This window comes from Gorilla gorilla, chromosome 5 (genome assembly GCF_029281585.2).
Source record: "Gorilla gorilla gorilla isolate KB3781 chromosome 5, NHGRI_mGorGor1-v2.1_pri, whole genome shotgun sequence".
In the NCBI taxonomy this organism is placed as follows: domain Eukaryota; kingdom Metazoa; phylum Chordata; class Mammalia; order Primates; family Hominidae; genus Gorilla; species Gorilla gorilla.
In genome coordinates this window covers 52,624,353-52,649,607 of record NC_073229.2, presented here as the reverse complement: position 1 = coordinate 52,649,607, position 25,255 = coordinate 52,624,353, and the positions used below count along the sequence as shown (strand labels likewise).

Below are 25,255 nucleotides of genomic sequence, written 5' to 3'. Positions count from 1 at the left end.
CATCCCACCCATCCCAAATACACACATACATACTCACCCACAATACTGTCAGTAGCAATATTTCTGAGCTATTGAGTTACTGACTTCAAATACTACAGTATGGGCTGGACTTTGCATTGAAGTTTGATCATGGCTGCAGGGCAACCTGAAAAAGCAAGAATCAGGCGGCTGGCCCCATTGAGGACAAAAGTCAATGCACAGACTCTATCAGGCTGGATCAGAGGAAGAGTGGTGAGCATGATGTGGATAGTTATGAGCAAAGCCAGGACTGGGGCTCCTCCCCAGGTACAGCAAAGAGTTAAGGATCTAAAAACCACATCAGAAAGTCTAAGAACCTTTCAGACACTCAGGTAAACAGCTCTAAACTGATCTGTTTTGTAATCTTTTCTGGCCATCAGTCTTTTTGTAAATAGGTCTCAACTATAATTTATAAGAAAAAATAAATTTGCATCCAGACTGGGCAACATAGCAAGACCTCATCTCTACTTTACAAAATAACAGCTATTTTTTTGTTTTTTAATTACTTTTTTTTTTTTAATAGAAACTGGGTCTCACTATGTTGCCCAGGCTGCTCTCAAACTCCTAGGCTCAAGTGGTCCTCCAGCCTCAGCCTCCCAAAGTGCTGGGATTATAGGTATTAGCCACCATGCTGGGCCATAAAGCTGTTTTTATTTTATTCTGCTTGGAGCATATTGCTCCATGCATTTGTATTATTAATGGCCCTCTTCTAAACATTTGGTCTATGAAAAAGAACCAGTAAAGCCTTAAGTTAACCATTAAAAAGTCCTGGGCTTGCACAAAGGTTACTTTCTGAATATAAGTAGTATTTAGCAACCATAAATCAGTATATTACTTCCCAGTCAGAAGGACCCAGGAGATGTAAGGGGCCTCAGAATTATTACGAGTCCTCAAATTCAACAACATGTATGTTTCTTGTTGATTTTGAGGTGCAATTTGAATATTCAGCTGTTGATTTCTGCAATGGCTGAATGTTGAAACTACACCTACCATTCTATTGAATATATCAAATGTCATAAGCAGAATGTACACACAAACTTATCCATATGCATGTTCATCACAGAGCTGTTCTAATAGCAGAAAACGAAAAACAAACTCATGTTCCATGTCAGGAAAGGGGTTAAATTAATTACAATTCATATAACGGATATCACATCCATTTAAAATCAGGTTGAGGAGGACAGAAAATATAGGAAAGTGTTTTCACAATATAGTTCATGAAAACATGAGACAAAGTATATACAAAATAATGTCATTTCTGTTAAAAAAAAAAGTTTGCACAGAAAAAAACAAGATTGTACACCAAAATTTCAAGTTAATTTCTGTAGGTGGTAAAATTATAACTGATTTTATTTTCTTCTTAGTGCATTTCTTTGTCTTGCAATTTTTCTACCATAAAGGCAGAGGTTTACAGTCCCTTATCAACAATTCAGAAATCCAAAAAGCTCTGAAAATATATTTTCATAAGTTAGCAGCAAAGTCATTTAGCTGCAAAACCTGACCTACACTGATATGAAGTGGCTTCATATTTATCCCATTTAGTCAATATTTACAGGTTTTGCTGTAGAAATACAATGTTTCCAGGGTGCTGCCACAATCCCACTAGGGACTCAATATACAATATTGAGTCAGCACCCTGAAAACATATCTGGCCCCAAGGTTTCAAACAAAGGACTGTGGACCTGGATTGCTTTGTAACTTTGCCACCATTGCCAATTTTCAGGCTTTTTAAAACTATGGGACTCTTCATAGTTTAAAAGGTTGGGAGCTTCTGCTGTGAATTATTATAAATGTTAAAATGGCAACATCAATAAAAGATATGTCCTTAACAGGGTCCTCACTCTGATTCATCAAGGGTGGCAAGCATCTGGCTCCCATTAGATGATTCTAGCAGCTGAGGGTTACCAAGCCCTTGCCATGTGCCAGGCATTACATGCCTTACATCCTTTAGCTCATTTAATGCTGCTTTAGAAGATAGGCACCATCCCAGGCCCATTATATATATGAAGACACAGAGGCGCAGAAAAGTGACTTAATTTGCCTAAGTCACAAGGCAGAGTTGGGTCAGAGCCTGATTCTTAGCCACCACAGTATGTCCTCACCACTTAAGTAGGCCAGGAGGCAGTTCTGCTTCCTGGATCAGTGGTAATAATATCACAAACAGATACAACTATCTTGTTTCAAAGCAGAGACAACTGACTTGTTTTAAAAACTCTTTTTTGATTTGTAAACTAAACAAACTTGATCTACAAATTACTGAGAAAGGATAAATATGAAGCCATACCATATAATTTCTAATATTACTACCATTAACTCTAACCACACCAAAGTTATGTGAAGATGTTCTATGAATGTAACATATTATACGATATAATTTTCTCTACCACAGAAAATCTCCCAATAATCCTTTGGAAATCAGTGTGGGAAATATTTTCTGAGAGCTCTCCAAAAAAGAGACCAAGTTCCTACCCACCGGAGAGCCTGATTTTTCTAAGAACAAACTCTCCACTGTCTACTTCTGGGGTTTCCTTAGTGTTTCTGGGCTAAAAACCCAGTAATTTACTTTCCCTATGAAAGACTAGGGCAGAAATAGCCTGGACTTCCTTTTGCAAACCAAAATTCACAGCTGTTTGGGGTGAACAATCCAATGTGGGAAAAAGAACCTCCTGAAGGGATTTTTCTGGCCAAGAATGTAACTTTCACTGGGACCATAACCTCCTATGACCCGTGAACATGCTGAAGCTACTAGATACAAGTCAAATTCTTCAGATCACAAGCTTGTTTCATTGTTTCCTGTCTCTAATTTTTGCAACTAAGAAAGTAAAAACTGAACTTCAATTGGAGGATGCAGGAAAAAGGGAGACCACTGACTTTAAATCTTAAACTTTGTAGTAAATTTTCTTTTCACTGCAGGCTCAACCTTCCACCTTCTGGGCTCTAGCAATTCTCCCATCTTTGCGTCTCTGCCTCCCGAGTAGCTGGGGCCACAGGTGCATGCCATCACACTCAGCTAATTTTTTATTTTTATTTTTTCTGAGATGGAGTTTCGCTCTTTTTTGCCCAGGCTGGAGTGCAATGGCACGATCTCGGCTCACTGCAACCTCTGCCTCCCAGGTTCAAGCAATTCTCCTGCCTCAGCCTCCCAAGTAGCTGGGATTACAGACGCAGGCCACCACACCCAGCTAATTTTGTATTTTTAATAAAGATGGGGTTTTACCATATTGGCCAGGCTGGTCTCTAACTCCTGACCTCAGGTGATCCACCCGCCTCAGCCTCCCAAAGTGCTGGGATTACAGGCGTGAGCCACTGCGCCTGGCCTAGTTTTTTCATTTTTTGTAGAAACGAGGTCTTGCCATGTTGCCCAGGCTGGGTAAATTATCTTTAATTCTAAGTAAATGCCTTACTCAGTTTAAGATTAGGCACCTTCTAGATTTTTACATATAAAGTAACTACCACAAAAGTCATTTCCAGGCATGTTACCTTTTTTTGTTTCCTTTTGTTTTTTAACAGGGGAACCACACTCTGCTTTAGAGAAAGCAAAAATGTAAGTACAGCAATTCCAAAATGCAGGAACAGGGCTGCCCTCCCAACAAAATCACACTTAAAGGGAGTATTTTAAGACATTCTTGGCTGGGCGTGGGGGCTCACACCTGTAGTAATTCCAGCACTTTGGGAGGCCGAGGCAGGCAGATCACTTGAAGTCAGGAGTTCGAGACTAGCCTGGCCAACATAGTGAAACCCCCGTCTCTACTAAAATACAAATATTAGCCAGGTGCAGTGGTGCCTGCCTGTAATCACAGCTACTCAGGAGGCTGAGGCACAAGAATTACTTGAACCTGAGAGGCAGAGGTTGCAGTGAGCTGAGATTGCACCACTGTACTCCAGTCTGGATGAAGGAGTGAGACACTGTTTCTGAAAAAAAAAAGAAAAAAAAAAAAAAAAAAAAGGCCAGGCACGGTGGCTAACGCCTGTAATCCTAACACTTCCGGAGGCTGAGGGTAGACTGCCTGAGCTCAGGAGTTTGAGACCAGCCTGGGCAACACAGTGAAATCCTGTCCCTACTAAAATACATGCGCCTGTAATCCCAGCTACTCGGGAGGCTGAGACAGGAGAATCGCTTGAACCCGGGAGGTGGAGGCTGCAATGAGCCGAGATCGTGCCATCGCACTTCAGCCTGGGTGAGAGAGAGAGACTCTGTCTCAGAAAAAAAAATAAATAAATAAAAAAGGAAGACATTCTTGAAAAACTATTTTTAATTAATTAAGATAGTTTAGTGGAAGACCCAGAAAACTGCTATGCTAGTGGATAGTTGCATTTTATCTTGTTTTTGCATTCTCTTAGAAGAGCAGGAACTTAGATCAGACAAATTCAAATCCACAAGATCTGTTTCCAGGCCCTTCCATTCTACAATCCTTACATGGTCAGTGTTGCCCTCTTCCTTAAGATGTTAAAATCATTTTGCTCAAAATAGGCACTTTCAAAAGAAATCTGGCACAGTAGTGGGCAAAAGTAAAAAGGTCAGCATGAGAAAAGGCTGTCATGCCATTATAATCTCCAAGGTTCAGATCCATTCTGGGAATGAATAAAGGACCATTTCAATAGAATGGTTACGCTAATCACTGTTTAAAAAATAATAATAATAACAAGAGGAAGAAGTCTAGCCTAGCATGGTGGCATGTGCCTGCAGTCCCAATAGCTCAGGAGGATGAGGCAGGAGGATCAATTGAGCCCAGGAGTTTAAGGTCAGCCTGGACAACATTAGCAAGACTCCTCTCTCTTAAAAATTTTTTTTTAATTAAAAAAAAAAAACAAAAACCAAAGTCCTTAAATAAATATTAGGAAGCTTTCTTTACAACAATGAATTACTTGCCATATTTTCTGACATTTGGGAGAATCTGTTATTATCCTCCAAATGAGGTCCATTTTTCAAAATTTTTCATGCTTCATTCCTTATTTCAGAACATTTTCACATCTTGGGAAATTCGTATCTGTTTTGGAATAGTTTTCTTTTTCTTTTTTTCCCCCAATGAAATGGCAGCATAAAAATTAGTTTACAGCCACATTCATTGCTACTATCTATAAATTTTCAGATTCTCCAGCAAGTCTCCTTGGTTTCCTCTTTTCTTATTCACCCTTCTCATGCTTCAGAAATTAAGCATAAAATGTTCCTAAACCATGACATAATCTCCTCAACTGTGATCTTTGGTTTAGTTTCTCTGTGCTTCTGAACCCTAAGAAGTACATTTCACTTTACTTTTCCATTCATATACATCAGTATTTAGTTCATAACTCAATTTACAGTTTGAAGCTATTGTGGCTGGTTTTCTTTTTTCTTCTTTTTTTGGGGGGTGGTGGTGTGAGGACATGGTCTAGCTCTGTCACCCAGGCTGAAATGCAGTGGAACAATCTTGGCTCACTGCAGCCTCAACCTCCCAGACTCAAGCAATCCTCCCCCATCAGCCTCCCGAGTAGCTGAGACTACAGGTGCACACCATCAAGCCTGGCTAATGTTTGTATTTTTCGTAGAGATGGGATTTCAGCATGTTGCCCAGGCTGGTTTCAAACTCCTGGGCTCAAGTGATCCAGCCGCCGCAGCCTCCCAAAGTGTTGGTATTACAGAGGTGAGCCACTGTGCCCGGCCATGATTGGTTTTAACATTTCCTTTTCTCAGATCTTTTTGGCCTTTTAGTTGATAGAATTTACTTTTAACCAAATCTTACAATATTCTTATACAGGAGTTTCTTTCTTGGAAATCAGTATTTCACTATAACTCTAAACATAGCAAACTGTCTTGTTACATGAGAATTTGAGTGCCCGCTACGTGCCCAGAACTAAAAAATACTGTAAGTTAAGAAGTTTGATAGAATGCCTATCCCAAGCTCCCAAGGTATAGACTGAAGGCATGCATCCATTAAACAATCAGAAAATGAGTTAGTATTATATTAAGTATAATCCATGCAATCCAGAGCCTCTGTAAGCCTAGACATTTTGGATAACTGTGCTTTCTAGATAATCTATTGCTTATCCTTTTAAGTAAAAAAAATTATATTTAGGATTTGGAATTGTGCTAGGTGAACTTGAGGAGGGTCCAAGGAAACAGGCTTTTCCTCTGGATTAGGTGCTGTCACGAAGCAGAGGCGCTTCTATGATTATCTTAATAATTTTTATCTAGAAGATTGGTCATCATGATCACCAAACAGGCTTGTCTAATGTTGGCATTCTGTGAAATTACTTGTGTTCAACAGAAGTACATCATGGCCTCACTGCGAAGCCCAGCCAGCTCCTGGATGTCAGAGACTGCTTTCCAATTTCTCAGATGTAGCACAAGATAGTGATTCACTGGCAGACAAGAAATCTGTATCTCTGACAGATCCTCTCTCCCTCTCCCTCTCCCTCTCCCTCACCTCTCCCTCTCTTTCCACGGTCTCCCTCTGATGCCGAGCCGAAGCTGGACGGTACTGCTGCCATCTCAGCTCACTGCAACCTCCCTGCCTGATTCTCCTGCCTCAGCCTGCCGAGTGCCTGCGATTGCAGGCGCGCGCCGCCCCGCCTGACTGGTTTTCGTATTTTTTTGGTGGAGACGGGGTTTCGCTGTGTTGGCTGGGCTGGTCCCCAGCTCCTAACCGCGAGTGATCGGCCAGCCTCGGCCTCCCGAGGTGCCGGGATTGCAGACGGAGTCTCGCTCACTCGGTGCTCAATGGTGCCCAGGCTGGAGTGCAGTGGCATGATCTCGGCCCGCTACAACCACCTCCCAGCTGCCTGCCTTGGCCTCCCAAAGTGCCGAGATTGCAGCCTCTGCCCGGCTGCCGCCCCGTCTGGGAAGTGAGGAGCGTCTCCGCCTGGCCGCCCATCGTCCGGGATGTGAGGAGCCCCTCTGCCTGGCTGCCCAGTCTGGAAAGTGAGGAGCGTCTCTGCCCGGCCGCCATCCCATCTAGGAAACAAGGAGCGCCTCTTCCCGGCCGCCATCACATCTGGGAAGTGAGGAGCGTCTCTGCCCGGCCGCCCATCGTCTGAGATGTGGGGAGCACCTCTGCCCTGCCGCCCCGTCCGGGATGTGAGGAGCGTCTCTGCCCGGCCGCCCCATCTGAGAAGTGAGGAGACCCTCTGCCTGGCAACCGCCCCGTCAGAGAAGTGAGGAGCCCCTCCGCCTGGCAGCCGCCCCGCCCGAGAAGTGAGGAGCCCCTCCGCCCAGCAGCCACCCCGTCTGGGAAGTGAGGAGCATCTCCGCCCGGCAGCCACCTCGTCCGGGAGGGAGGTGGGGGGGTCAGCCCCCCGCCCGGCCAGCCGCCCCGTCCAGGAGGGAGGTGGGGGGGCCAGCCCCCCGCCCGGCCAGCCGCCCCATCCGGGAGGGAGGTGGGGGGGCCAGCCCCCCGCCCGGCCAGCCGCCCTGTCCGGGAGGGAGGTGGGGGTTCGGCCCCCCGCCTGGCCGGCCACCCGGTCCGAGAGGTGAGGGGCGCCTCTGCCCGGCCGCCCCTACTGGGAAGTGAGGAGCCCCTTTGCCCGGCCAGCCGCTCCGTCCGGGAGGGAGGTGGGGGGGTTAGCCCTCCGCCTGGCCAGCCGCCCCGTCCGGGAGGTGAGGGGCGCCTCTGCCCGGCCGCCCCTACTGGGAAGTGAGGAGCCCCTCTGCCCGGCCAGCCGCTCCGTCTAGGAGGGAGGTGGGGTGGTCAGCCCCCCGCCCGGCCAGCCGCCCCGTCCAGGAGGGAGGTGGGGGGGTCAGCCCCCCGCCCGGCCAGCCGCCCCGTCCGGGAGGGAGGTGGGGGGGTTAGCCCCCCGCCTGGCCAGCCGCCCCGTCCGGGAGGTGAGGGGCGCCTCTGCCCGGCCGCCCCTACTGGGAAGTGAGGAGCCCCTCAGCCCGGCCAGCCGCCCCGTCCGGGAGGGAGGTGGGGGGTCAGCCCCCCGCCTGGCCAGCCGCCCCGTCTGGGAGGGAGGTGAGGGGGTCAGCCCACCGCCCAGCCTGCCGCCCTGTCCGGGAGGGAGGTGGGGGTTCGGCCCCCCGCCTGGCCAGCCGCCCCATCCGGGAGGTGAGGGGCGCCTCTGCCCGGCCGCCCCTACTGGGAAGTGAGGAGCCCCTCTGCCCGGCCAGCCGCCCCGTCCAGGAGGGAGGTGGGGGGGGGGTCAGCCCCCTGCCCGGCCAGCCGCCCCGTCCGGGAGGTGAGGGGCACCTCTGCCTGGCCGCCCCTACGGGGAAGTGAGGAGCCCCTCTGCCCGGCCACCACCCCGTCTTGGAGGTGTACCCAACAGCTCATTGAGAACGGGCCATGATGACAATGGTGGTTTTGTGGAATGGAAAGGGGGGAAAGGTGGGGAAAAGATTGAGAAATCGGATGGTTGCCGTGTCTGTGTAGAAAGAGGTAGACATGGGAGACTTTTCATTTTGTTCTGTACTAAGAAAAAATTCTTCTGCCTTGGGATCCTGTTGATCTGTGACCCTACCCCCAACCCTGTGCTCTCTGAAACATGTGCTGTATCCACTCAGGGTTGAATGGATTAAGGGCGGTGCAAGATGTGCTTTGTTAAACAGATGCTTGAAGGCAGCATGCTCGTTAAAAGCCATCACCACTCCCTAATCTCAAGTACCCAGGGACACAAACACTGCGGAAGGCCGCAGGGTCCTCTGCCTAGGAAAACCAGAGAACTTTGTTCACTTGCTTATCTGCTGACCTTCCCTCCATTATTGTCCTGTAACCCTGCCAAATCCCCCTCTGCGAGAAACACCCAAGAATGATCAATAAAAAAAAAAAAAAAAAAAAAAGAAAGTAGCCACAAAAAAAAAAAAAAAAAAATTATATTTAAACCATTTTGGATAGAAAACTATATTTTTTTCTTCTTTCACTAACAAGCTATATTGAACATAATTTAATCTTTATTTGATGGCTAACAGTCATAATAAACATAAATCATAGCACAAAGATACAGTAAACTGATGCTTGGGGCTTACATAGGTATATAGGGCTATATACACCTATGTTAATAGCTTCAAACAGCCGGGAGGTAGGATAAATTATGCTAAATTTGTGTGCTTTCTCTGTCTCCTTTTTGTTGGCCTGTTACACAGACGTATCATACTACTATAAACTCTGTAAGGGAACAGAACATGTATGAAGAGAGGGGCTAATTCTGACAGACCACCTACAATGTCCCAGGTCTCAGACATATTTTGCAGTGCATCTAGCAATCACTTGGCCTGGCACAAAGTATATCATGGGTAAACATTGGGTATATGAATGATTCCTCTCCTTTATTTACTCTTTCTAGTCTGCCATGCTTGGAAAACAGATCCCCAAGCATGAAAAAACACCATTTAAAATGTGTCAGGCAGGGCACTGTGGCTCACACCTATAATCCCAGCACTTTGGGAGGCTGAGGCAGGAAGATCGTTTGAGCCCAGGAGTTTGAGACTAGCCTGGGCAACATAGTGGGACACCATCTCTACAAAAATAAAAATAAATAATGTGTCTGGCATGGTACTTTGCACAGAACAGGTGCAACACAGCAAAACCATATGTGCTGAACTGAGGATGACTAAGACTGAGGACTTAGAATATGCCAGGAATTATGGTAAGTCTCTTACACACATTATCTAAGATGATACCTATAAGGCAGATAGTATTATCCCCATTTTACAGATGCAGAAATTGAGTATCAAAGTGGTTAACTTAAATAATGTCAAGCAGCTAGTCAGTGGTGGCAGTGGAATGTGAATCCAGGAAGTCTGACACAAAAACAAGTGGTCTTAATGCTATAACATGCTTAATGCTAAGAACAAGTGGACAGTATAATGCTATACTGTTCCTGAATAAATATCCAGTAAATAAGGAAGGCTAGAAGAACACAAAGTTTGTAACAACATGTTTTTCTAGTAGAAGTCTTCTTTGCTGACTTTCTGATTCTCAGGTATAGCATCAATCGGTGAGGGTTGCTATATGTAAACATTATACTGACAGGCCAAAGCGATCAACTGTGAAAGCTAGGCAAGCAAAGTACACTACAGATGACGTGCTCCAAAGACATGGAAGCTTGAGAGATCTGTGTGTATTAGGGTCATCAGGAAGGGCTTTAAGAAGTTAAAACCTAAGCCCAAGCTGTGTAGAGGAAAAGGGATGGGTAAGAGAAGAGGGCATTTTGTAGCTTAAGAATAAACACAAAGCCTTTGTGGAATACCGGATGGGGGAACACAAACAGGTGAATACACAAACACATGTGTGGTCTGGAACAATTATTCCACTGCAACTGTAAGCTCCTATTTCTGCCAGCTTTACTTCATCACTCAGACACCTGGACAAAGGCAAGTTACAGTTGGCAGTACAAATACCGGTAGAATATGGCTGCTAATACAAAGGCCAAATCTGAAGCTATGATTCCACAGCTCTCATTAAATAATCCAGGGTCTTTAGGGGAGAGAGGGTTGGGAGCAGAGGTAACCTACACTTCACTATGTCCACATCTAAAAAGGGAGGACATACTGACCTAGGCACGGTCTCATTTGCTCAGAAATCTTTTACTAGCTTTAACCAGAGTCACCTCTAATTAGTGTAACTAGTGCCTCCAGATCCTCTCTGCCCCTAGGAGTCACAGGAATGAGAGGTTGGGAAGCTCTTAGGCATTTACCCTCTCTACAAAAGACACAGAAGCAAGTCAAGGTGAGCCAGCTCTCTAACTCTAGGGAACAGAGAGTTAACACACTTTATGGCAGAGACAGGACACATCAGCAAGAGGCCCAAAGTAGAAGCATTGTGCTCAACAGGTTTCCTAGTCTTGCTTAACTATATTAACTATATGGCAGTTAAATCCTCAGCAGAATTTCAGTAGTCTCCGAGTGAGCGCGCTAAGAATAACTTGACCTGAGGCCGGGCAAGGTGGTTCACGCCTGTAATCCCAGCACTTTGGGAGGCCGAGGCCGGCGGATCACGAGGTCAAGAAATTGAGAACAGCCTGGCTAACACGGTGAAACTCCATCTCTACAAAAAATACAAAAATTAGCTGGGTGTGGTGGCGCTTGCCTGTAGTCCCAGCTACTTGGGAGGCTGAGGCAGGAGAATCGCTTGAACCCAGGAAGGCGAAGGTTGCAGTGAGCTGAGATACTGCCACTGCACTCCAGACTGTGGACAGAGCGAGACTCCGTCTCCAAAAAAAAAAAAAAAAAAAGAATAATTTGACCTGTGTTTGAGGGTGGGAGATATGAGAAACTTCTCCTTTAGCAGGATATGCTGAGGGTTAAGATATCTCTGGAAAATCTCCAAATGCTATGTCATCAACTCATTAAAGACAGAGGCATCTCCAAACCTGTACAGTCTTGTCACCTCTCAGACATCAGAACTGCAGAGTGGCAAATCCAGGTAAGATCCAAAACCCAATTCATGCATTCACTGTACATTTATTAAACACCTGTAAGTTGTCAGGCACTGATCTAGGGACTGAGAATATAAACATGATATATGGAAGTATACCCATCCATTATTATTTACCTTTATTATGCCCAACCTCTCAAGGGTGCAGGCAGGAAGTTCTTCTCCTGTTGCCTAAGGAGCACCAAATAAGTTTCCATTCTCCTTTCTGTGCCTCTGATCATGGGGTACCCACCTGAAACATGCCCATCATAACTCACCTACCCAAATCCTCACATCCTTCAAGGCCAGCTTAAGTCTCCCTCCTTTTGGAAGCCCTGACTTCCACTCCATCCCTAAATGATGTCTCTGTTCTCTGAGCTGCTAGCAATTACAGCGAGTAATACCATCCACCATCCGTTTATTTAGAAATTTATTGTCCTGCAACTGATACTTTTATTTCTTCAACAAATCTTAAGTACCTACTTATATTGCTTTTTAAAATCTTCCTGTAAAGACCTGGGTTGGTACTCAGTGCTTAATATCTATTAATAACAATTTATTAGCGCCTTAGGCTTATATGGTCCAAGCTCACTCAAACTGAAGTTACATAAAGTAATGGGGAACAAAAGCTAACGAAGGCATTTCTAAATGAACTTCCACTTCTTAAAAACCTCAAAAGAACAAGGAAGGAAAAAGAAATCAGGCTATGAAAGCGCTGCTGAACTAACACATTTAACTCACACTAACAAAGCACCTCCAATCCCCCTTCGAAGCCACACAAAACTGATGTTTTCCCCTCGGTCCTTACAGCTCCAGATTGAAGCGTTTAACAACAGACCTTGGAAAAGTTTACAGCATCCTTCGGTTTCCTAAAGAAGTCTCTCTGCCTTTATTTCTACATGAATAAGCCCCTGGCTGAATCCTGCATATGCCACTTAGACTAATCCAATGAGGTTCACTACAAGGAACTACAATTTGAACTTCAAGCACAAGAGAGGCTCAAAGACGAACATCTTGAAAATGATACATCCAGAGGCAATTTTAATATAAACAAAAGCGAGGGGCCAGGCGCGGTGGCTCACGCCTGTAATCCCAGCACTTTGGGAAGCCGAGGCGGGCGGTTCCTGAGGTCAAGAGTTCGAGACCAGCCTGGCCAATATGGTGACTAGCCTGGCCAATATGGTGAAACCCCGTCTCTACTAAAAATACAAAAATTAGCCGGGTGTCGTGGCGGGCGCCCATAATCCCAGCTACTTGGGAGGCAGAGGCAGGAGAATCGCTTGAACCCGGGAGGCGGAGGTTGCAGTGAGCCGAGATCGCGCCACTGCACTCCAGCCTGGGTGACAGAACAAGTCTCCGTCTCAAGGGAAAAAAAAAATAAAGCGAGGTCCTGTGTAGCCTGGTGGAAGGTTCCAAGTTCCTCAGAGAAGAAAATCAATAGAATTTCCTCCAGAGGAGCCTCGAGATTCTACAAGGCGTAGGAGTTTCTGCAGGAGGTGAGGGAGATCTCATATATATATATATGATATACATATTTGCTCTTAATTGGCTTTTGTGAGCTACGATAGCTGGCACCCTGTAGCTAGCGAGGGTGAACCCTGGCTGTGCCATGAGGCGGAGGCTGCCACCTGGGCACTCCCACCATTCTTCGCAGCCGGGTCAGAACGGGAGACCAGGCGAGCCCGGAGCAGCGTGGACTCGGACCCGCGCGCCCTCCGGTACCCTGGCCCGAGAGCCGCCTGCCTCGCCCCGGGCACGCCACAAGCCCACCCCGCCCGAGTCTCAGGACCCCCGATCTCTCTGGGGACCCAAGAGACGGGTGGGGGAGACGGGGTCTGCAGGCAGCGGCCCGGCCCCGGCGCGTACCCACCTGAGCAGACTGGAGAGGGGGTGGCTGGAAGAGCCGAGGCCGCCGCCGCCGCCGCTGCCGCCGCCGCCGCCGCCGCCCCCAGAGCCACCGCCGCCGCCGCCCCCAAAGCCTGAGGAGAGCCGCTTCCCGGACAGCAGCTTCTCCACCGCCGGGAGGTGCCCGGTGCGGGCCGCCTCCAGCAGCTCCTGCTCCTTCCCCATCCCCAGGGCCGCCACCCGCTGGACCCCCTCCCCGAGGCTGCAGCCGAGCCTGCTCGGGCTCCCAAACTTTCCGTCTCCGGGCAACGCACCCCCCAAACCGGCTGGGGACACCACCCCCTCCCTGCCTTTTCCCCACGAGCGCGTCACTTCCGGGATCCGGCGTCACGCGTCACCGCGCCCCCGCGCCCCGCCCCCTAGCTCACCTAGCTGGGCGGGGCTCCGCGGACCAGCGCAGGTGGACTTTGCTGTGCCGAGACACGCCTCTCGGGGCATGGGGACAGCGCCTTGTGGGCCCCCATTATGCAGGTGGAAAGGGACAAACAGGCCCACCTGTACGCGCCTCCCGAAGTGCGCTCCTTCCCCAAAGGTTTTGGGAGCTCCTGGGACAGGAAATACGGTAATTCGTCCCGGCAGCGTAGAAACAAAGAGATAAATGTGGTAACGCGCACCTACATTTCCAAGTCCATTCTTTCAGCACGCATAAATTAAATATGTAATAGGTGCGGGGACCTAGTCATACCCAGGTGGATAAAACGCCCTCCCCCTCATATCTCAATGAGGGAAGAGAAGAAAATTTTGAAATAGAAATATCCTCACCACTTCATCCTCCCAGTACGTGAACTAGTTCATTAAAGTGAAACGTTCAAAGGAGACACCTTCCTCTCTTTAGGCTTTCCTCTTAGTTTTAATGAGATTAACCAAACTGATAGAAAAGTGTCAGACTTGTAAAAACAAACCTCAATCTTGAGTACTGGCGAACTGAAAAAAATCATTTAATTGGGTAGAAACTGTGTGTGTTTTGTTCCCTGGTACTAGCACTGTTTCTAAATCGAAGTACGCAGTCAATAGTTATGGATGAATAAATGAATTGGATAAATTCTGCTCAAGCTATATGACTTTTTGTTGTTAAGGTGCTTGCGGAATGGAGGGGAAATGCTAGCAATTCTATGTACACACAGGCCCGCGGTTTCGGGCCAGTTGAAATATACAAGGTTGAGTCCTTGCCTGAAAGTTTACCAATCCCGGGGAGCCTCATTCCACGACACCGCCATACAACGGAACTGAGTTTTCTCCCAGTCCTCCAACTTTACTCTGAGGGGTTAACGAAGGGATTAACTGACATTGCATTTTTAGACAGGCGAAAAGGAAAAAGTTATTTAGTAAACAAAACTGCGCTCCTTCACAAGTGCTGGTTTCCTAGCGAGGAGGATCCATAGTCTGAGCTCTTTACGTCCAATTTTCCCGCTTCCCACTGTCGCCAAACCAAAGTTAAAATGAGTCCTCTAGTCCTCTACGCGCGCCTCAAAATGACCCCTCAGGAGAGCGGTAGGGGTGATGTCATCGCTGCGCGACGACAGGAAGTAAGATCCTGGCCTGTGCAGCTCGGGGTTCCGAGCTTCGCCTCAGGCATCTCCGATATCTCCTCTCCCCTCCAATCCTATCCGTGATGGACGATGCCCACGAGTCGCCTTCCGACAAAGGTGGAGAGACAGGGGAGTCGGATGAGACGGCCGCTGCGCCCGGGGACCCGGGGGCTACCGACACCGATGGAATCCCAGAGGAAACTGACGGAGACGCAGATGCGGACTTGAAAGAAGCTGCAGCGGAGGAAGGCGAGGTAGGAAGAGATGTATTGATGAGGCTGAAGGAATACCCAGAGATTGTGTTACTGGCTGCTCGCCGGGCTTCTGGTTAGTCCCTCCCAAGTTACGAGAACTCGAACTCACCAGAATTCCCTCCAGATCGTTAATCTTGAGGGGGAAGAGAGGGGACGACCAAACAAAACTCCAGTGCTGGTTCGGTTCCAGAGGCTCAAGCACTGTTAATATTTTTAGTCTTGTCTTTAGGGATTAAAGCTACTTCTAAGGGAGTTTTAATAGCCCGTTGGCTTTGGTAGTGAGGAAATTGGGATCCAATGTCACACTGAGACGTAGTGCAAGAGGTAAAACCCAGGATTCGTAGCACCCCTTTCACCGCAATATGGTTCCTCTTAGATGTTAAGACAACTTTTGTCTTTATAGGAAGGAGGGTCGATCAGACCTGTCAAAGGGAGATAGACTTTTATATCGAAAAGTCTATATCGATATAGACTTTTATATCGAACACGATTTAACCTGTAACTCTATAAAAGAGTCGCCCGGGCTGGAGAACAATGGCGCGATCTCTGGCCCACTGCAACCTGCGCCTCCTGGGTTCACGCGATTCTCCTGCTTCAGCCTCCCGAGTAGCTAGGATTACAGGCGCACACCACCATGCCCAGCTAATTTTCGTATTTTTAGTAGAGACGGGGTTTTACCATGTTGGCCAGGCTGGTCTGGAACTCCTGACCTCGTGATCCGCCCGCCTCGGCCTCCCAAAGTGCTAGGATTACAGGCGTGAGCCACCGCACCCGGTGATCAGGGACCCATCAATTGGGTCTGGTGTTTTTATGCTACAGAGAGTTCAGCAGTGTTGCCTAGCTGAGCATCGGTCAGGACCAGAAACTCATCGTTCTCAGGATTACATTTCTAGAAGTAGAATCTTGGGGTCTTACAGCTAGAAGGGGTTTAAGAGATCGTGGGTGAATAGTAGATTAGATGGAAATAGCCTTTCAGAGCATAAAGTTGCATCAAAATGTATAAAGTACAAACTTTTAGAAAAAGAGAAAATTTGTCTGGGCGTAGTGGCTCACGCCTGTAATCCCAGCACTTTGGGAGGCCGAGGTGGGTGGATCGCCTGAGGTCAGGAGTTTGAGACCAGCCTGGCCAACATGGCGAAACCCCGTCTCTACTAAAAATACAAAAATTAGCTGGGCATGGTGGCGGGCGCCTGTAATCCCGGCTACTTAGGAGGCTGAGGCACAAGAATCGCTTGAACCTGGGAGGCGGAGAATGCAGTGAGCCGAGATCGCACCACTGCACTCCAGCTTGGGTACCAGAGACTCCGTCTCGGAAAAAAAAAAAAAAAAGAAAAGAAAAGAAAGAAAAAGGAAAAGAGAAGATTTGACAAAAGTATTTTAAGGCAGGTTTTTTTTTTTTTTTGAGACCGAGTCTCGCTCTGTTGCCCAGGCTGGAGTGTGCAGTGGCGTGATCTTGGCTCACTGCAAGCTCCTTTAAGGCAGTTTTTGTTTGTTGAGACAAGGTCTCACTCTGTCACCCAGCCTGGAGTGCAGTGGCACAGTCTCTGCCTCCTGGGCTCAAGCAATCCTCTTATCCCAGCCTCCCCAGTAACTGGGACTGCAGGCATGTTGCACCACGCTCAGCTAAAGTTTTTGTTTTGTTTTGTTTCGTTTTTGAGACAGAGTCTCGCTCTGCCGCCCAGGCTGGGGTGCAATGGCGCAATCTCGGCTCACTGCAACCTCCGCCTCTCAGGCTCAAGCGATTCTCCTGCCTCAGCCTCCCCAGTAGCTGGGATTACAGGCACGTGCCACCGCGCCCAGCTAATTTTTGTATTTTTAGTAGAGCTGAGGTTTCACAAGTTTCACAAGTTGCCCAGGCTGGTCTTGAACTCCTGACCTCATGATCCATCCGCCTCGGCCTCCCAAAGTGCTGGGATTATAGGCATGAGCCACCGCACCCGGCCAGCTAAAGGTTTTTTAAATATTATTTTGGTAGAGACAAGGTCTCATTATGTTGCCCAGTCTGGTCTCCAACTCGTTGGGCTCAAGCAATCCTCCTGCCTCAGCTTCCCAAAGTGCTAAGATTACAGGTGGCAGCCACCATGCCTGGCCAAGAAGGAAACTTTAAAACAGGTGTCAAGGACAGCAAGGATTTGAATGAGCTTAGTACACAGAGAGCTCACTACATATCTAAATTTGCACCGAACAGAGGATAAAATTGTTGTTTCTGAAACACTTTTAAAAATCGATCATGTACCAGACCACAAAGAAAAATATGAATTCTTAAAAGTAGAAATCATAACAGGCCACATCTTGTTAACGCAATGCATTAAACTTGAAATTAACTACAAAAAGCTTCTCCCCCACCAAAAAAGAACCCCCTGGAAATTTTAAACTATTTTTTAAATAGCCTTTAGACTAAAGAAATTAATAGAACACTTTATCGAAGTATATGGGATTTGGCCAAAGCTTTATTTAAAGAAAAATATATAGCCTTACATATTTTTATTAACAACCAGAAGATATTGCAAATAAGCACCTAACTCAAGAAACCAGAAAAAGGGCCTAGTGGAGTGGGTCACGCCTGCAGATCTAGCTACCTGGCAGGCTGACACAAGAGGATCACTTGAGGCTTCAGTGAGCTATGATCCAGCCTGGGCAACAGAGCGAGTCTGGGGGAAAAAAAAAAAGATAAAGAACAAAATAAATCAGAAGAATGTAGGAACAAGGAGTTAATAAGGATAGAAGTAGACACTAATGAATTAGCACATTAAAAAACATAAATGATAAAATTAAAACCTGATTATTTAAAATGTAAATGTATAACATTACAAAATATGAAAGGCTATAGGCACTAATATGGAGATCTTTAAAGTTATAAAGACATTTAATGTTCAAGTTTAGGCCAAATAAATGTGAAAATCTGAGAAAAATAGGTCATTTTTTAAAGGAAAATACAAACCACCAAACTTGAAGCAGAGTTAGAAAACTTGTATAAATCAGTAACTAAAAAGAAATTGAAAAGATTGTCAAAGATAGACTACCTTCATCCCACCTAGTCCCATATTCCTGTATGAGTTTAAATTTGAATTCCTCTTTAGGGACAAGTTAAATCTCATTAATGAGTTTTGTAGTATACTTAAGATTCTACATTAAGTCAGAGGGGGTGAAGTTTGGATTTGATTTTTATTATTAAACAGCCAGTTTTTTAAGTTCAGGGGTACATGTGCAGGATGTGCAGGTTTTGTTACATAAGTAAATGTGTGTCATAGGGGTTTGTTGTATAGATTATTTCATCACCCAGGTATTAAGCCTAGTATCCATTAGTTATTTTTCCTGATCCTTTCCCTCCTGCCACCCTTCACCCTCCCATATACCCTTCACCCTTCCATATACCCCAGTGTGTGTTCCCCTCTATGTTTTCGTGTGTTGTCATCATTTAGTTCCCACTTGTTATTGAGAACATGCAGTATTTGGTTTTCTGTTCCCACATTAGTTTGCTAAAGATAATGGTCTCCAGCTCCATCCATGTCCCTGCAAAGGACATGATCTCCTTCTTTTTCATGGCTGTATAGTATTTCATGGTGTATACTGGAAAATACATTTTCTTTATCCAGTCTATCATTGATGGGCATTTAGGTTGATTCCATGTCTTTGCTATTGTGAATAGCACTGCAATGAACATAAGTGTGGATGTGTCTTTATAATAGAACAATTTATATTCCTTTGGGTATATACCCAGTAATGGGATTGCTGGGTCAAATGGTAATTCTGTCTTTAGGTCTTTGAGGAATTGTCACACTGCCTTCCTCAATGGTGAACTGATTTATACTCCAACCAAGAGTTTAAAAGCTTTCCTTTGCCTCCACAACCTTGCCAGTATCTGTTATTTTTTGACTTTTGAATAATAGCCATTCTGACTGATATGAGATGGTATCTCATTATGGTTTTGATTTGCATTTCTCTAATCAGTGACGCTGAGCTTTTTTTCACATGATTGTTGGCCACAGGTATGTCTTGTTTTGAGAAGTGTCTTTGCCTACTTTTAAGTGGGGTTTGAACAGGCATTTATTAAACATCCAGCAGAAGTAAAATTGCATTAAATGATGATGGGGGGGAGATATAAATAACAAGAGACAAACCTATCTTCAAAAAGACTAGTAATGTAAAATAAACATTTGCATGAAACAGTAGGATTGAAGAATAAGAACAAAAGAGCACTACGTGTGAGAAGCTCACTTGAAAGTCCCAAATTGAAATAAACACTGTTTTGATGAGAAGGGGCCTCCTTTTTAATATTCTTTCCATATGGAATCAGCAGTAAAGAGATCTATTGATCTGGAAGCAGAAGAGCTGGCTGGATGGAGGGGACTTTGCTGACATCCCCTCTGAAAAATAAGGTCAGAAGAGTGGGCCCAGGGGGAGAGTGATTTTCATGATCCGTGGCATTTCATTACCCTTGTAAACAGATACTGGAGCTGTGCTCATAGCCAAACTGGAAAACTAGATTATTTAGCAGGTTTTGTTTCCTTAGCTGAGCCATAATCTTCCCTTAGGAGAGATACTGTATCTTATCCTTGATGGTACAGTCAGTGCCTAGAACTGAAAAACTACTCAATAAATGGATTTGTTGTTTTGTGATAAGGATGATGTCTTCTTACTTTGCCCAAGCCTGGAAAGGAGGCCAAATATATAATAGAGTTTCTTTCATCTTCCCAGCTCAAGAGTCAGGATGTCTCAGATTTAACAACAGTTGAAAGGGAAGACTCATCATTACTTAATCCTGCAGCCAAAAAACTGAAAATAGATACCAAAGAAAAGAAAGAGAAAAAGCAGAAAGTAGATGAAGATGAGATTCAGAAGATGCAGTAAGTCACTTTCTTATCATTCCCCATTTCGAGGCTCTCACTTGACCACACAAATTTAATAAATTTTTCTTGGTGTTTAAATTTTCTTTTATAAACTCAAAAGGAAATAAAACGATTACTACATTATGGCTGGGCATGGTGGCTCACGCCTGTAATCCCAACACTTTAGAAGGCCAAGGTGGGAGGATTTCTTGAGGCCCAAGTTTGAGACCAGCCTGGGCAACATAGTGAAACCGTTTCTCTAATGTTATGTTATGTTATGTTATTTTTTTATTTTTTATTTTTTTTGAGATAGAGTCTCACCGTGTCGCCCAGGCTGGAGTGCAATGGTGTGATCTCGGCTCACTGCAGCCTCCACGTCCTGAGTTCAAATGATTCTCATGCCTCAGCCTCCCGAGTAGCTGGGACTACAGGCATGCACCACCATGCCCAGCTAATTTTTGTATTTTTAGTAGAGACAGGGTTTCACTATGTTGGCCAGGCTGGTCTTGAGATCATGACCTCAGGTGATCTGCCCGCCTCGGCCTCCCAAAGTGCTAGGATTACAGGCATGAGCCACTGTGCCCGGCCTCTATTTAAAAATTTTTTTTTTTTTGAGACGGAGTTTCGCTCTCGTTGCTCAGGCTGGAGTGCAGTGGCGCAATCTCTGCTCACTGCAACCTCCACCTTCTGGTTTCGAGCGATTCTCCTGCCTCAGCCTCCCAGGTAGCTGGGACTACAGGCTCCTGCCACCATGCCCGGCTAATTTTTGTATTTTTAGTAGATACAGGTTTTTGCCATGTTGGCCAGGCGGGTCTCGAACTCCTGACTTCGTGATCTGCCCGCCTCAGCCTCCCAAAATGCTGGGATTACAGGTGTGAGCCACCGTGCCTGGCCAAAAACAATTTTTTCAAATAATTATGTTACAGCATAGAAAATATAAATAGATAAAAAGAAGGCCGAGATCTGTGGCTCACACCTGTAATCCCAGCACTTTGGGAGGCTGAGGCGGGTGGATCACTTGAGGTCAGGAGTTTGAGACCAGCCTGGCCAACATGGTGAAACCCCGTCTCTACTAAAATTACAAAAAATTAGCCAGGTGTTGTGGCGGGTGCCTGTAGTCCCAGCTACTTGGGAGGCTGAGGTAGGAGAATCACTTGAACCCAGGAGGCAGAGGTTGCAGTGAGCCAAGACTGTGCCACTGCACTCCAGCCTGGGCGATAGAGCCAGATGCTGTCTCAAAAAAAATAAATAGATAAGAAGAAAAAATAATTACCTTACCACAGAGATATATCCTGCTTATAAGTTTCATGATAGTTTCTATACATATATATCTATAAATTTTTTTTTCCACAAATGTCAAATACTGGTTTGTAGCCTATTTTTCACATTAGATATGGTGAATGTTTTCCATGTCACTAATTATACATCTAGGTCATAGTTTTCTTAAAAATAGAAATAGCTTTATTACATTTTCTGATTGTAAAAGTAGTATGGGCTCATTGCAAATAATTCAGAGAATACAGAAAAATAGAAAAAAATCACCCATAAACTCACCACGCAGAGTTCACTCTAAGTGTATAGTTGGGTATAATGTTTGGGTATGTACCTTTTCAAAGTTTTTTTAGATGTTTGATATGTATAGCTAAATATTTTCATGTCAGTAAATATGCTCATAAATCATCATTTTTAATGGCTACATTGTATCCCATTATGTTGTTGAACTATAATTTAACCAATCCCTATAGTGGTTCTGGTTGGGTATTTTTACTTTTGACATTATGATGAGGATCTTTGGACATATCTTTGCGTACTTGTCCATTACTTCCTAAGATAAACTCCTGGAGGTGTAATTGCTAATCCAAATAGTATGAACATTTTCAAAGGCTTTTCATATGTATTTCCAAATTTCTCTCCAAAAAGGTGTTCCAGTTCACTCTGCCAGCATGTGTGTTTGTGTCCCATATTCTAATACCATTCTTTTTTTAATAGTGGTCTGATTTATGAAAAATGTTATCTATGAAAATAATATTTCTTTAGTTAATAATGAAGGTTGTTTCCCCCATGTTGATTGACCATTGGTATTTTGGTAAATTTCCTGTTCACATACTTTGTTCATTTTCAAAAATTGATATGGCCCCTTTATTCATTTGAAAGAATTATACATTAGGAGTATTAACTGTTTCCACATATTTTGCAGATATTTCCCCTAAATCTGTTAATGTTGAAAACTACTGGTTTGATTATAAATTTGTATATTAAATTTTTACCATCAGTGTGAAATTCAGTAAGGCAGAGTTATGGAGATAGTATCTAATGCTGAAAACAGTCTGTGTGGTATGATAGAGTGACCCAGTGTTGTTCTTTTTGTTAACAGGTAAGAAAAGAAGTTTTTGTTTTACGTTTTCTCAAATTCCTTTGGAGTAGAAGTGTTTTATCTTCATTCCTCAAGGCACCAAGCCTAATGCCATTGACACCTTTAAGAATTCATTTTTGAATTGTCTGAAACTTTTATTGACTTCATAATATCTTGAGTATTTGTTCTTATAAGTTAACTTAGTTACTTGGATCTTTGTTTAGAATCCTGGTTTCTTCTTTTTCTGAGGAGCAGCTGAACCGTTATGAAATGTATCGTCGCTCAGCTTTCCCTAAGGCAGCCATCAAAAGGGTAAGGATGGACCACCACACTTCATCTCCATCATGTTTTAGAACTGAACTCAAGAGCCATGTCCATTGGCATTTGAAGTGAGGTGTTAGACAAGTCAGTGGATTATTTAGGTGGGAAAAAAAATGCACTTCAGTTATCTTACCTTTTTCTGTGAATTACTTGGTACTGTGTTCCAAAGCCAGTCTTTGACTATTGTGATCACGGAGTCTTTGTGCTTCTTTCAAGCTGATCCAGTCCATCACTGGCACCTCTGTGTCTCAGAATGTTGTTATTGCTATGTCTGGTATTTCCAAGGTTTTCGTCGGGGAGGTGGTAGAAGAAGGTGAGTAGTGTTGGTTACAAATACTGGATTGTACCTGTGGTGGTCTTATTTTTAAGAATATCTACACAAAGGAGCTTATTAAAGCACCTGTGGGAGTTCTCATTTGCACTTGAAGTTGACCAAGTGGGGAGCCCTGTATTTAGGAGAACATGACCGTTATTCCTTGCAAGTTTCAATAACAGATGGCAAGGAACCATCTGGGAAATCCCCTCCCTGATTCCTTTCCTCAGCCCAGGGTGAAAGAAGTAGACTTTGTATTTTCTGCAGTGGACTTTGCTCATTTCTGCTGCCAAAAGTAAAGATACAAGAAAAGCAATCACAGGGGTGACCTGTGTGGGATGGTGAGTTGTCCCTAATGTTGTGATCCCTGGGAACTGCCTGACCCCTTTATTGAGTAAAAAGCCTGGCTGTTTCCCATTGCTACTCTAGCTGGTGAAATTTTTTTTTTTTTTTTTTGAGCAGGAGATATATACTTTTAAATTATTATTATTTTTTGAGACAGGGTCTCACTCTGTTGCCCAGGCTGGAGTGCAGTGGCATGATCTTTATTATTTTTTTTAATATTTTTTATTTTTCCTTTTACAAATCACAAATTAAGATGGTATACAAAATGAGATGGTAACAGTGGTGTGATCATAGCTCACTACAACCTCAAACTCCTGGGCTCAAAGGATCCTCTTGCCTCAGCCTCCCAAGTAGCTGGGACTGTAGGCATGCACTACCACACCTGGCTAATTTTTAATTTTATTTTTATGTAGTTGAGACAGGGTCTCACTCTGTCACCCAGGCTGGAGTGCCTTGATCATGCGATCACAGCTCACTGCAACAGTTAGCTCCTGGGCTCGGGTGATTCTCCTGCCTCAGCCTGAGTAGTTGAGATCACAGGTGCGCACCACCACCCCTGGCTAATTTTTTAATTTTTTGTAGAGACAAGGTTTGGCCATGTTGCCCAGGTTGGTCTCGAACTCCTAGGCTCAAGCAATCCTCCCACCTTGGCCTCCCTAACTGCTGGGATTATAGGCATGAGCCACAGCATATGGCCTATAGGAAATATATTTTAAACTGTTGTCTATGATAAAGCCTGTTATGAGACGTTATACTAATATTCTCTTAAAAAGGAAAAATGTCTCAGTTATTTCCTTAGCAAGCTTAAGAAAAGTTAACAAGAATTACAGGACTCAAAAGGATTATGTGATTAGTAAATTATTGTGTGATAATCAGACTTTCTCCTTACCCTCTGTTTAGCACTGGATGTGTGTGAGAAGTGGGGAGAAATGCCACCACTACAACCCAAACATATGAGGGAAGCCGTTAGAAGGTTAAAGTCAAAAGGACAGATCCCTAACTCGAAGCACAAAAAAATCATCTTCTTCTAGACCAAAGTCTAGAAAGGCCTATATTACTGACGGAAGAAGTATTGGTTCCAGACTTCCTATAAGACTGTCTGCATTGGTGCTTTAGTATCTCAGGCCTCCAAGGAGTCCATGATGATTTTAATGTCTTTCTCAAAACTCTGATATTTGTCACACCTAGAAAGTATGTAGCCTGATTGATACTTGCCTTGACTAAATTTTGGGACCTCTTGGGGCATTTTGAAGTATTTAACTGTCTTGACCAGTTGGAAGAAGATACGTGGGCCGTAAGCATCTTCTGGACAGGGGAACTGCTTTCAGAGAGAAAACCTTTCCAAGAGAGTTTTGTTTTGTTTTGGTTTCGTTTTGTTTGAGATAGGGTCTTGCTCTATCACCGAGGCTGGAGTGCAGCGGCATGACTGCAGCCTTGAACTCCTGGGCTTAAGTGACCCTCCCACCTCAGTCTCCTGAGTAGCTAGGACTACAGGCACACACTACTGTGCCCAGCTAACTTATTTTTATTTTTTATGGAGATGGGGTCTTGCTTTGTTGCCCAGGCTGGTCATGAACTCCTGGCTTCAAGCAATCCTCCTGCCTCAGCCTCCTAAAGTGCTGAGGGCTTTAATGGTTTCACATTGAAGCCTGAAGTTGCTAAGACTTAGGTTGTTTCTTATATCTGGTTTTAAGTAGATGAAACAACCAGAAACTTTTACTTGTGATACTCTACCATGAAGGATGCGGTGATGGCAGGAATAGCAGAATAGTTGGTGCTTGTAAACATTTAAGATTCTCCTGTGGATTTTGGTGAGTGATCATTAAACTGTTTTCCAACTTGCCCTAGGTGTATTCATTTTCCGTCTAGCTGGTTGGAATGGGAAGTTGATCATTCTTTTTTGGTGTTCCAATACAACTGGTTTTGCCTATTTTGTGAAAATTTGAGCCCTTTTTCTAGTAGAACCGTTAAAATTTTATCTCATAAAAGAGTACTTCAAGCACTGTTAAAAACAGTGTAATAATTTCCCCCCCCAAGACTGAGATGAAAATAAACAATATA

General features: G+C 44.8%; 2 protein-coding genes across 17 annotated transcripts in view; one reads left to right on the top strand and one right to left on the bottom strand.

Moving 5' to 3' along the window:
• ANKS1A (ankyrin repeat and sterile alpha motif domain containing 1A) overlaps positions 1–13,563 on the bottom strand; it is a 215,469-nt gene extending 201,906 nt beyond the window's left edge. For 4 of the 15 annotated variants that reach the window (XM_055390226.2, XM_055390229.2, XM_055390221.2 and 1 more), the window contains exon 1: positions 13,216–13,551. In XM_055390226.2, the coding sequence (XP_055246201.1) occupies positions 13,216–13,415 (200 nt within the window). In that variant the 5' untranslated portion in view covers positions 13,416–13,551. Of the gene's footprint in view, positions 1–13,215 lie in introns of all 15 variants that reach the window. The other 11 variants (XM_055390227.2, XM_055390230.2, XM_031011970.3 and 8 more) reach the window with 5 other exon arrangements.
• A 25-nt stretch (positions 13,564–13,588) lies between these two features.
• TAF11 (TATA-box binding protein associated factor 11) lies at positions 13,589–25,037 on the top strand. 2 transcript variants are annotated; one of them, XM_004043863.5, is made up of 5 exons: positions 13,589–15,033; positions 19,732–19,880; positions 22,440–22,527; positions 22,753–22,849; positions 24,095–25,037. In XM_004043863.5, the coding sequence occupies exons 1-5, from the start codon at positions 14,863–14,865 to the stop codon at positions 24,223–24,225; spliced, it is 636 nt and encodes a 211-aa protein (XP_004043911.1). In that variant the 5' UTR covers positions 13,589–14,862; the 3' UTR covers positions 24,226–25,037. The 2 variants fall into 2 exon arrangements, with proteins under 2 accessions (XP_004043911.1, XP_004043912.1); XM_004043864.5 differs by lacking the exon at positions 22,753–22,849 and having other exon boundaries at positions 13,654–15,033.
• The last annotated feature ends 218 nt before the right edge of the window (positions 25,038–25,255 follow it).